We start from the raw sequence: 12,984 nt of genomic DNA on the forward strand, positions 1-12,984 counted from the left end.
CGGCGTCCACTCACCCTCTGCGCTTTCACTGGGAGCTGCAATCCTGAGCTGTTCCTAAACGGCCATCTTGGATCGTCCCCCCCGCTTTTGAGTTTTTTTGATCTTGCTCCTCTAGCTCTTTCAAATTTGATGACAGGGTGTCGATTTTAGACCTTTCCTTGCTTCTCTTGTGGGCATTTATTGCTATAAATTTTCCTCTATACACTGATTTAAATGTGTCCCAGAGATTCTGATACATTGTGTCTTTCTTCTCACTGGTTTCGAAGAACATCTTTATTTCTGCCTTCATTTTATTGTTTATCCAGTCAATGTTCAAGAGCCTGTTGTTCAGTTTCCATGAAGTTGTGGGGTTCTGAGTTAGCTTCTGAATTCTGCATTCTAATTTGATTGCCCTGTGGTCTGAGAGACTGTTTGTTATGATTTCCCTTCTTTTGCATTTGCTGAGGAGTGATTTACTTCCAGTTTTGTGGTCACTTGTAGAGTAGGCATGATGTGGTGCTGAGAAGAATGTATATTCTGTGGATTTGGGGTGGAGAGCTCTGTAGATGTCTATTAGGTTTGCTTGGTCCAGATCTGAGTTCAAGTCCTGGATATCCGTGTTAATTTTCTGTCTCCTTGATCTGTCTAATATTGAAAGTGGAGTGTTAAAGTCTCACACCATTATTGTGTGCAAGTCTAAGTCTCTTTGTAGGTCGTTAAGAACTTCCTTTATGTATATGGGTGCTCCTGTATTGGGTGCATATATATTTAGGATCGTTAGCTCTTCTTGTTGCATTAATCCTTTTACCATTATGTAATGCTCTTCTTTGACTCTTTTGATGTTTGTTGGTTTAAAGTCTGTTTTATCAGAGACTAGGGTTGCAACTCCTGCTTTTTTTTGCTCTCTATTTGCTTGGTAAATCTTCCTCCATCCCTTTATTTTGAGCCTTTGTGTATCCCTGCATGTGAGATGGGTTTCCTGGATACAGCACACTGATGGGTTTTGACTTTCTATCCCATTTGCCAGTCTGTGTCTTGATTGGGGCATTCAGCCCATTTACATTTAAGGTTAATATTGTTATGTGTGAATTTGATCCTGCCATTTTGATGCTAGCTGGTTGTTTTGCCCATTAGTTGATGCAGTTTCTTCATTGTGTCGATGCTCTTTACCATGTGGTATGTTTTTGGAGTGGCTGGTACTGGTTGTTCCTTTCTATGTTTAGTGCTTCTTTCAGGACCTTTTGTAAAGCAGGCCTGGTGGTGATGAAATCTCTAAGCAATTGCTTGTTTGTAAAGGATTTTATTTCTCCTTCACTTATGAAGCTTAGTTTGGCTGGATATGAAATTCTAAGTTGAAAGTTCTTTTTTTAAGGATGTTGAATATTGGCCACCACTCTCTTCTGGCTTGTAGGGTTTCTGCTGAGAGATCCACTGTGAGTCTGATGGGCTTCCCTTTTTGGGTTACCCGACCTTTCTCTCTGGCTGCCCTTAGCATTTTTTCCTTCATTTCAACCCTGGTGAATCTGACAATTAAGTGCCTTGGGGTTGCTCTTCTTGAGGAATATCTTTGTTGTGTTCTCTGTATTTCCTGGTCTTGAATGTTGTCCTGGCTTGCTAGGTGGGGGAATTTCTCCTGGATAATATCCTGAAGAGTGTTTTCCAGCTTGGATTCATTCTGTCCATCACATTCAGGTACACCTATCAAGTGTAGAGTAGGTCTTTTCACATAATCCCATATTTCTTGGAGGCTTTGTTCATTTCTTTTCACTCTTTTTTCTCTAATCTTTCCTTCCCGTTTTATTTCATTGAGTTGATCTTCAATCTCTGATATCCTTTCTTCTGCTTGGTTGATTCAGCTATTGAAACTTGTGTATGCCTCGTGAAGTTCTCATGTTGTCTTTTTCAGCGCCATCAATTCATTTATATTCTCTGAGAGCTTATTCTCGTTAGCATTTTGTCAAACCTTTTTTCAAGGTTCGTAGTTTTTTTGCATTGGGTTAGAACGTGTTCTTTTTAGCTCAGAGAAGTTTGTTATTACATACTTTCCGAAGCCTGTTTCTGTCAATTCATCAGACTCATTCTCCATCCAGCCTTGTTCCCTTGCTGGTGAGGAGTTGTGATCCCTTCGAGGAGGACAGGCATTCTAGTTTTGGGTGTTTTCATCCTTTTTGCACTGGTTTCTTCCCATCTTTGTGGATTTATCTCCCCATGGTCTTTGTAGTTGGTGACTTTCAGATGGGTTCTCTGAGTGGACGTCCTTTTGGTTGATGATGAAGTTATTTCTATTTCTTAGTTTTCCTTTTAATAGGCCCCTCTGCTGCAGGACTGCTGGAGGTCCACTCCAGACACTGCTTGCCTGGGGATCACCTGAGGTGGGTGCAGAACAGTAAGGATTGCTGCCAGTTTCTTCTTCTGTTATCTTTGTTCCAGAAGGATACTCACCAGATGTGAGCCAGAGCTCTCTTTCTGAGGTGTCTCTTTGGATATATGGGGGTCAGGGAGCTGCTTGAGGAGACAGTCTGTCCCTTATGGGAGCTCAAGTGCTTAGCTCTGAGCTCTATTCTTCCGTTCAGAGCTGCTGGGCAGGTACCAAGAATATTTTTAAAAATGAAAATGTACCAATGAAACATCTTGATATCAACAATATAACAATTGGCCAGGTGTGGTGGCTCATACCTATAATCCCAACCCTTTGGGAAGCCAAGGTGGGTAGATCACCTGAAGTCACGAGTTTGAGACCATCTTGGCCAACATGGTGAAATCCTGTCTCTACTAAAAATACAAAAATTAGCCAGGTGTGGTGGTTCATGCCTATAATCTCAGCTTCTCCAGAGGCTGACGCAGGAGAATCGCTTGAATCCAGGAGGCAGAGATAAGATCAGGCCTCTACACTCCAGAGCGAGACTCTGTCTCAAAAAAATAATAAAGTAGAAAACTCAATGGATGCGTTAAATGGTAAATTAGACTTATATGAAGGTAGAATTAAAGAAATGAAAAATAAATCTTGAAAGATACACCATAAAGACACAAATATAGAAAATATGAGTGAATAAAAAACAAGCAAAGAGTAATGAAAGGTCTTACATGCATCTGTTGAATTCTCCAAAAATAAGCAATAGAAACAATGAGAGGAAAACTGTCTGAAGAAATATGGATCAGATCCGATTCAAGATGGCCAATTAGACACAACTCCAGTGCACAGCATCCAGTGAGAGGGACACAGAAATCCAGAGATCTCCTAGCTCCAACTGAGGTATCAGGTGCATTTCAATGGGTCTGATCCAATGGTAAGCAAAGCCCACTCAGGGCAGACTGAGGCAGGGAGGGGTGCTGCTTGACCCAGAAAGTGCATCTGACTGGCGAGTTGGAGGCTCCACCTCTGGCCCTCGGTCCAGATATGGCGCTTCCCCCAAAGCCTCAGCAATATACAGAACAGGGAATTCTTGCCAGTCAAGTGCTGGGAATTACAAGCGTGGAGTTGAATAAGAGCCTGCAGACTGAGCTATTGCTCCCTCCCCCTACCTGGAGAGAGAGGGAGCAGGAGCAGCTGGGCGGGCCCCTACCCCATGACCAGAGAGAGAGAGGAAGCTGAAAGGGGGAGACGGCGGGGTGCAGCTGGGTGGGTCCCTACCCTCTCCCACAAACCCCAGAGGGCTGAAGCTCTGACTCTAGTAGGTTGCGCAGCCATTGCCACAGTCTGAGATGAACGCTGAATGATCCAGCCCAGAGGAGGAAGGGCACAACCGACCACTAGAGGGGTGGGACTGGGCTACATGTTTTAACAAAAAACACAGGAAGCCTACATAGCAGTGGGACAGCATTCTTGACAACCCAGCAGCACCTACAAGTCAGCAGAAGAGGCAGGTTTAATCTCCTGGTATAAACAAAAAAGACACAGGAAGCTTCCCTAGTAATCTAAAGGAGTCCCTAGAAATCCAGTAGCACCCCCACAAGCAGACAAGTGACCTCACCAAGCAGCTCTCTGACACCACAGCCAGATAAATCCACAAAGATGGGAAAAAGCACAAAAAAGATGAAACCGTCAAAGACCAGACATCTCTTCTCCTTCAAGGGATCACAATTCCTCAACAACACGGGATCACAACTTGACCCAGAAGTGCGATGAATTGACAGAAACAGGCTTCAGAAGGTGGGTAATAACAAACTTTTATGAGCTAAAGGAACAACACATTCTAACTCAATGCAAAGAAACCAAAAACCTTGAAAAAAGGTTAGACGAAATGCTAACTAGAATAATCAGCTTAGAGAAGAAGATAAACGACTTGGAGTTGAAAAACACAGCATGAGAACTATGTGAAGCAAACACAAGTTTTAAAAGCCAAATCGATCAAGCAGAAGAAAGGTTATCAGAGATTGAAGATCAACTCAATGAAATAAAAAGAGAAAGCAAGACAAGAGAAAAAAAGAGTGAAAAGACCTAATCTTCGCTTGATCAGTGTACCTGAATATGATGAAAAGAATGAATCCAAGCTGGAAAACATGCTCCAGTATAGTATCCAGGAGAACTTCCAAAGCCTAGCAAGGCAGTCCAAATTTCAAATTCAAGAAATACAGAGACCTCCACAAAGATATTCCTCAAGAAGAGCAATCCCAAGGCACATAATCATCAGATTCACCAGGGTCAAAATGAAAAACACTAAGGGCAGCCAGAGAGAAAGGTCAGGTAACCCACAAAGGGAAGCCCATCAGACTCACAGTAGATATCTCAGCAGATACCCTACAAGCCAGAAGACAGTAGTGGCCAATATTCAACATCCTTAAAGAAAAGAACTTTCAACCCACAGTCTCATATCCAGCCAAACTAAGCTTCATAAGTGAAGGAGAAATAAAATCCTTTAGGGATAAGCAATTATTGAGAGATTTTGTCACCACCAAACCTGCCCTGCAAGAGCTCCTGAAACACTAAGCATGGAAAGAAACAAGTACCAGTCACTGTAAAAGCAAAGACCAAAAATTCAATGAAGAAAATTAGTCAACTAATGGGAAATAAAACAGCCAGTAACAAAATGGCAGGATCACACATAACAATATTAACATTGAATGTAAATGGCCTAAATGCCCCAATCAAAAGACACAGACTGGCAAACTGGATAAACAGTCAGAACCCATTGGTGTGCTATATTCAAGAAACCCATCTCACATACAAACAGACTCAAAATAAAGGGATGGAAGATGATTTACCAAGCAAATGGAGAACAAAAAAAAGCAGGGGTTGCAATCCTAGTCTCTGATAAAATGGACTGCAAACCAACAAAGATCAAAAGAGATGAAGGATACTACATAATGGTAAAAGGATCAATCCAATCCAACAGAAAGAGCTAACTATCCTAAGTATATATGCCCCCCAACACAGGAGCACCCAGAAACATAAAGCAAGTTCTTAATGATCTAAAATGAGATTTAGACTCCCACACAATAATAGTGGGAGACTTCAACACTCCGCTGTCAATATTAAATCAACGTGACAGAAAATTAACAAGGATATCCAGGACTTGAATGCAGAGCTGGACCAAGCAGACCTAATAGACATATACAGAATGCTCCACCCCAAATCCACAGAATATATATTTTTCTCAGCACCACAGTGCACTTATTCTAAAATTGACCACATCATTGGAAGCAAATCACTCCTCAGCAAATGCAAAAGAACAGAAATCATAAACTGTCTATCAGACCACAGCACAATCAGACTAGAACTCAGGATCAAGAAACGCACTCAAACCCATACAACCACTTGGAAACTGTACTTGCTTCTGAGTGTCGACTGGATAAACAATGAAATGAAGACAGAAATAAAGATGTTCTTTGAATCCAACCAGAATGAAGACACAACTTACCAGAATCTCTGGGACACTTTTAAAGCAGTGTCAAGAGGGAAATTTATAGCAATAAATGCCCATCAGAGAAAAGAGGAAAGATCTAAAATCTACACCCTATCATCAAAATTGAAAAAGCTAGAGGAGCAGGATCAAAAAAACTCAAAAGCTAGCAGAAGACAAGAAATAACTAAGATCAAAACAGAACTGAAGGAGAAAGAGACACAAAAAACCCTTCAAAAAATCAATAAATCCAGGAGCTGGTTTTTGAAAAGATCAACAAGATAGACAGCTAGCCATATTAATAAAGAAAAGGGAGAAGAATCAAACAGATGCAATAAAAAATGATATAAAAACTACCATCAGAGATTACTACCAACAGCTCTACTCACATAAACCAGTAAACCAGGAAGATATGAACAATTCCTAGACCCTTGTACTCTACCAAGACTAAACCAGGAGCAAGCTGAAACCCTGAATAGACCAATAACAAGGGCTGAAGTAGAGGCAGCAATCAATAGCCTACCAACCAAAAAAAGTCCAGGTCCCGACAGGTTCACAGCCGAGTTCTACCAGACGTACAAAAAGGAGCTGGTTCCATTCCTTCCAAAACTGTATCAAACAATACAAAAGGAGAGAATCCTCCCTAACTCATTTTGTGAGACCAACATCATCCTGATACCAAAACCAGGCAGAGACTCAACTAAAAACAAAAACTTCAGGCCAATATCCATGATAAACGTCAATGCAAAAATCTTCAGTAAAATACTGGCAAACAGATTGCAACACCACATTAAGAAGCTTATCCATCACAACCAAGTAGGCTTCATCCCAGGGATGCAAGGCTGGTTCAACATAAGCAAATCCATAAATGTAATCTATCATATAAATGGATCCAAAGACAAAAACCACATGATTATCCCAATAGATGCAGAGAAGGCCTTCGATAAAATTCAACAGCCCTTCATGCTAAAAATTCTCAATAAGCAGGTATTGATGGAACATATCATAAAATGATAAAAGCTATATATGACAAACCTACAACCAATATCATACTGAATGGGCAAAAGCTGGAAGAATTCCCTTTGAAATCAGGCACTAGACAAGGATGCCCTCTCTCACCACTCCTATTCAACATAGTATTGGAAGTTCTAGCCAGAGCAATCAGGCAAGAAAAAGAAATAAAGGGTATTCAATTAGGAAAGGAGGAAGTAAAACTGTCTCTATTTGCAGATGACATGATTGTATATCTAGAAGACCCCATCGTCTAAGCCCAACGTCTTCTCAAACTGATAAGCAACTTCAACAAAGTCTCAGGATACAAAATCAATGGGTGGAAATCACAAGCATTCCTATATACTAATAACAGACTTAAAGAGAGCCAAACCAAGAGTGAACTCCCATTCACAATTACTACAAAGACAATAAAATACCTACGAATACAACTAACAAAGGCTGTAAGAGAGGACACAAACAGATGGATAAACATTCCATGCTCATGATTAGGAAGAAGCAATATCATGAAAATGGCCATACTGCCCAAAGTAATCTATAGATTCAACGCTGTCCCCATCAAGCTACCAATGACCTTCTTCACAGAACTGGAAAAAAACCACTTTAAACTTCATATGAAATCACAAAAGACCTGCATTGCCAGGACAATCCTAAGCAAAAAGAACAAAGCTGGAGTCATCACACTGCTGGACTTCAAACCATACTACAAGGCTACAGTAATCAAAACAGCATGGCACTGGTACCAAAACAGAGACATAGACCAATGGAACAGAACAGAGACCCCAGAAGAAACACCACACATCTACAGCCAACTGATCTTTGACAAACCTGGCAAAAACAAACAATGGGGAAAGGATTCCCTGTTTAATAAATGGTGTTGGGAAAACTGGCTAGCCATGTGCAGAAAGCAGAAACTGGACCCCTACCTGTCACCTTACACTAAAATTAACTCCAATGGATCAAAGATTTAAACATAAAACCTAACACCATAAAAACACTAGAAGAAAACGTAGGCAAAACCATCCAGGACATAGGCATAGGCAAGGACTTCATGACTAAAACACCAAAAGCAATGGCAATAAAAGCTAGGATAGACAAATGGGATCTAATTAAAATCCAGAGCTTCTGTACAGCAAATGAAACCATCATTAGAAGTGAATCAGCAACCAACAGAATGGGAAAAAAAATTTTGCAATCTACCAACTTGACAAAGGGCTAATATCCAGAATCTACAAAGAACTAAAACAGATATACAAGAGAAAAACAACCCCATTCAAAAGTGGGCAAAGGATATGAACAGACACTTTTCAAAAGAGGACATATATGAGGCCAACAAACATAGGAAAAAATGTTCATTATCACTGGTCATTAGAGAAATGCAAATCAAAACCACACTGAAATATCATCTCACGCCAGTTAGAACGGCGATCATTAAAAAATCTGGAGACAACAGATGCTGGAGAGGATGTGGAGAAACAGTTGGTGGGAGTGTAAATTAGTTCAACCATTGTGGAAGACAGTGTGGCCATTTCTCAAGGATCTAGAAATAGAAATTCCATTTGACCCAGTAATCCCACTACTGGGTATATACCTAAAGAACTATAAATTGTTCTACTATAAAGACACATGCACATGTATGTTCATTGCAGCCCTGTGTACAATAGCAAAGACCTGGAACCAAATATCCATCAATGTTAGACTGGACAAAGAAAATTGGTACATATACACCATGGAATACTACGCAGCCATAAAAAATGGTAAGTTTGTGTCCTTTGTAGGGACTTGGATGAATCTGGAAACCATCATTCTCAGCAAACTGACACAAGAACAGAAAGCCAAACACTGTATATTCTCACTCATAGGTGGGTGTTGAACAACGAGAACACTTGGACTCAGGGAGAGGAGCATCACACATTGGGGACAGTTGGGGGGGGTAGGGGAGAGACAGCAGGGGGTGGGGAGAGTGGGAGGGATAACATGGGGAGAAATGCCAGATAATAGTATGCACCTAAAGTAAAATAAATAAATTTAAAAATATAAATAAATAAAAGAAATATGACTCAGACTTTTCTAGAACTGAGGAAAGTCGCAAACCACTAGAATTGGATAGTCTAAATATTCCAAGCGAGACTAACAAAGAGACATCTACACCAAAGACATCATAAACTGCAGAATGCTGAAGACAGAGAAGTTCTTAAAAGCAACCAAAAAGAAAGGATAAATTAAAAATATATTGATTATTTGCTGACTTCACAATAGCAATAATGGAAGGCACATAATAGTGGAATAATATCTTTAAGGTGTTTAGAGAAAATAACTGTTAAGTTTCTATGGCTAGACAAACTATTTGTTCAAGATTGAGGACAAAATAAAGATATTTTGGATACCCCCAAAATGAAAAATCTTACAATCAATCACTAGGCCCTCTCTAAAAAAATAAAATACTCTTAAAGGATGCACATCAGGAAGTCAGAAAATGATCTGAAAGGTAAGACGAAATGTTGAACAAAGAAAATGATAAACATGTGAATAAGTCTTATTAATGATGGTATAAAATGAGGCCAATATCTACTACATGAGATTAGCATAAAACAAGACAGAAGTACTGGACAAGAATCGCATATATCAGCAGTGTACAAAATTGATCACACCAAAATGACTATGTTGGGCTTATTCCAAGAATGTATATTTGGTTTAACACTGGAAAATCTATAAATGAAATTCATTGCATTAAAAAATTAAGCATAATGCTGTATCATCACCTCATAGATAGAGCATATGCTTCTATTGTGTGGAATACTACACAGCAATGAAAATTGACAGATTATAGCTACACATATATAATGGAGAGTAAAAACATTTTGAAAAGGAGATCTACAGTAAGTTTCAATCATGTTTCACAAATATGCAAAAGTAAACATTGTTCTTCTGAATATATTGTATATATTCATATATATATATATATATATATATATAGAGAGAGAGAGAGAGAGAGAGAGAGAGAGTAAAATTCTAAAGGAAAGCAAGAAAAGAGTAAAGAAATAATTGATTATAATAATAACCTCTCAGAGGGGTAAGAAATCTTCGAAGGTATTGAAAAATGTTTTCTATTTCAAACTTTGTAGTGGATTCACAAGTTTTCATTCTATTATACTTTAAACACTATAAGTTTATTTTTTTCATGTACATAAATTATTAATATTAGAAAATTTTAATTTCAATTAAACTACGAATGCTTCAAAATTTGCTTCTCAAGTATGTAGGTAAGATATCTACACAAAATATAAAATAACAAAATGCAAATCTTGTGTTTTGAATAAGAAATCAGAAAAAGGGCTGAGAAACATGATTAAATTAGAAAAAGGATTGAGGAACATGAAGGAACAGAAAAAATGAGGCAAAAAGGCAACTATATAAAACATTCCCTAAAACAAAGCCAGACTAAAAGCCATCACCTAAAAAAACCTCATTCTTTACATTAAAATATGGCAAAAAATAGGCAGCAATAACTGAAATGAGGGAGATTAAAGTATCAGAATGGTTCTGGAACTAGTTAGATGGGTTACAGTCTTTTCCCCACCTTCTACTCTTTGTCCTTGTAAGAGCTAGAAAAAAAATATCTTCACATAAGGCATAAGAAGCACTGCAGTAATCATTTACTGTTTGTCTAGTATGTTATGGTTAAATACTGGTTTGCTGGAGATGACAAGATAAATAACAACAGTCTCTGCTGTGAGGGAGCTTTTCTAGTAAGAGAAATAGTTCAAACTCCAGCAGGTTGAGATGAGGTATAACTTATTGAATATAAAGATGATTGGAATTGTAATATTCTGTGTGGCAGAGACATTAACTACCCACTGAGTCTACCCGTGTTCCCCACAGTTCCTAGTCCCCTTACAGCTTAGTGGGATCATGTGACAAGTTATGGTAGGAGCCATGAGTGGAAGAGATGTGTGTCACCTGATGCTGAAGCATTAAAGAGCCAGTGTGTGATCCTCCAGCTTTTCCCCTGACCTAGAGATCTGGAAACTATGTGTCCAAGGATCAAAATCAGAGTGATTACTGAGTCACTGCAGTGAGAACTGATGCCATGGAGAGTTGCCTAACCTGCAGAGCACTTCCTGTAAGCAAAAAATAAAGTCTTGTGGAAAGTCACTGAGATTTCAGAATTTGTTACTGTCACATAACCCAGCACTGTGCATGCATACCACTAAAGGGAAAAAAAATCCTTCTGAAGACTTATAAAAACACATATGCCTACATATATGGAATGAATTGGATGCTTACACTAAGAAAGAAAAACTATATGGTCTCTGAAAATTCCCCGATATTCACCTCAAAAAATATAATAATAAAAATATACATAAAAACATATTAGCCTTACTTCACAACTTTGCCACTGGTTTGGGATACTTGGTCGAAACTTCTGGTCACAGACAACCTTTCTCATTTCCTCTATAGAGGGATCTGAAGGCACCATGTCATAATAAGGCAATTGGTACTCCTCAACAATTCCTGTAAGAAATTTGCATAATACATTTCCACGTGCAAATAATAAAGATGTCTATTTCAAATATTACCAATTAAGTTTTCTAGGCACAAGTGACACCCCAGGGAACTGGAAAGTCAAGTTTATTAAAATAATGTATCACTGTAAAATCAAGGATATAAATTTAAAGCACCCAGTTGAATAGTTATATAAAGTTATGAAATTTTATAAAAATTTTCATAACTATAAATTTTGAGTATATAAATTATAAAACAATTTCCTAATTATATAATATATAACAGTTCTATAATTTATATAAAATAAATTTTGTGTTTATTGAAATTATGTAAATTTTTATTCAATTAAAATGCCATTGTACAATTTAAAAGCAATGCCTACTTTGATTATGGAATTTGTAGCACAGCTTCATTGTTTTGTGAATGAAGTGCCTATATTTTCCCATCAGATAACTTTTTTAAAACAAAACAGCTTTTTCTCTTTGAAAAAGTTTAGGCAATCTTTTTAACATTGGATTTCTTACATTTAGACATTAGAACAACTGAACCTGAGAATGTTCTGGAGAAGAACCCAAAGGTAGTTGAAGATGGATAGTTCAATATGAAGATTAATATTTAAAGAGTCTCAAAGACAATGACAAAGACAACCTTAATTATCAGAATACTGGTTAAGTTCCAAGAAATTCCTTATAAAATCTTTTTAATTAACTGCAGTGCTTTTAATTTAAAATATGTAAGACTTGCCATAAAACTAGAAAACTAACTCTAATTCATGTCTGCTAAATTACTATTTTTACAGTTGAAGAAAAGGACAAAAATCTAAAAGCAAATCTAGACTAATATCGATATGAAATTTTTACAAAAAATAATTAACATGTTTGACATCTTGCTATTTGCCATGCATTGCCCTAAGGCCTTTACAGGTTTTAACTAATCAGTCCTCAAAACTACTGACTAAAGAAGGTACAATATTATTTCTATTTTATAGATGAGGAAACTGAGGCACAGACTGTTATAAATTTGTTAAGAGACATAGAGCTAAGTGGCAAATCTGGAATGCAAACCCTAGTATCCATGTTCAGCACCACTATAATTCTATTGCATTTAAAAACAGTTTTAGATCCCTGAATGTTTTACAATATGAATAAAAAAAAGTTGTATGTTTGCTCATTCAGACATAATTTTAACCTTAGAAGCTTTTCATAAAATCTGCAAAGTTTTTTAAAAAATCAGATTAATGTAATGCAAATAACATCAATACAAAGTGCAAAAAAATGACAATAGTTTAATAATGACAGCTCTTTAATTGAAAGTTTACTGTGAACAAGCTCTGTGCTAAAAGCTTCACATGAATTAATTCATTAAATCCTTAAAGCCCACAAGGTCAGTTTTTGTATTACCTTCATTTTACAGATGAGGAAAGTCAACTAAGTAACTTGCCTGAAGTTGGACATTCAAGCAACTGCTAAACCAATGCTCAGTCCTAAGTCTGTCTCACTTGAAAGTAAAAACTAAACCATTTTCTAGCAGCATTTAACTTTTTCTTCATTGAAGCAACAGTTTCATCAGACATATTTACAGGGCTCCCCCTTTCCTAATTATTCTCATTATTAAGTTCTTTTTCCTTTTTTTTTTTTTTTTTTTTTTT

The 12,984-nt window shown here is 37.7% G+C and overlaps 1 protein-coding gene across 1 annotated transcript in view; it reads right to left on the minus strand.

The window, feature by feature from the left end:
- ACVR1C (activin A receptor type 1C) overlaps positions 1-12,984 on the minus strand; it is a 115,939-nt gene that overhangs the window by 8,917 nt on the left and 94,038 nt on the right. Inside the window, exon 7 of the mRNA XM_017546962.2 lies at positions 11,215-11,394. Coding sequence (XP_017402451.1) covers positions 11,215-11,394 — 180 coding nt within the window. The remainder of the gene's footprint in view (positions 1-11,214; positions 11,395-12,984) is intronic.

The sequence above is a fragment of the Cebus imitator genome, unplaced genomic scaffold, assembly GCF_001604975.1.
Source record: "Cebus imitator isolate Cc_AM_T3 unplaced genomic scaffold, Cebus_imitator-1.0 Scaffold10, whole genome shotgun sequence".
Taxonomy (NCBI): Eukaryota; Metazoa; Chordata; class Mammalia; order Primates; family Cebidae; genus Cebus; species Cebus imitator.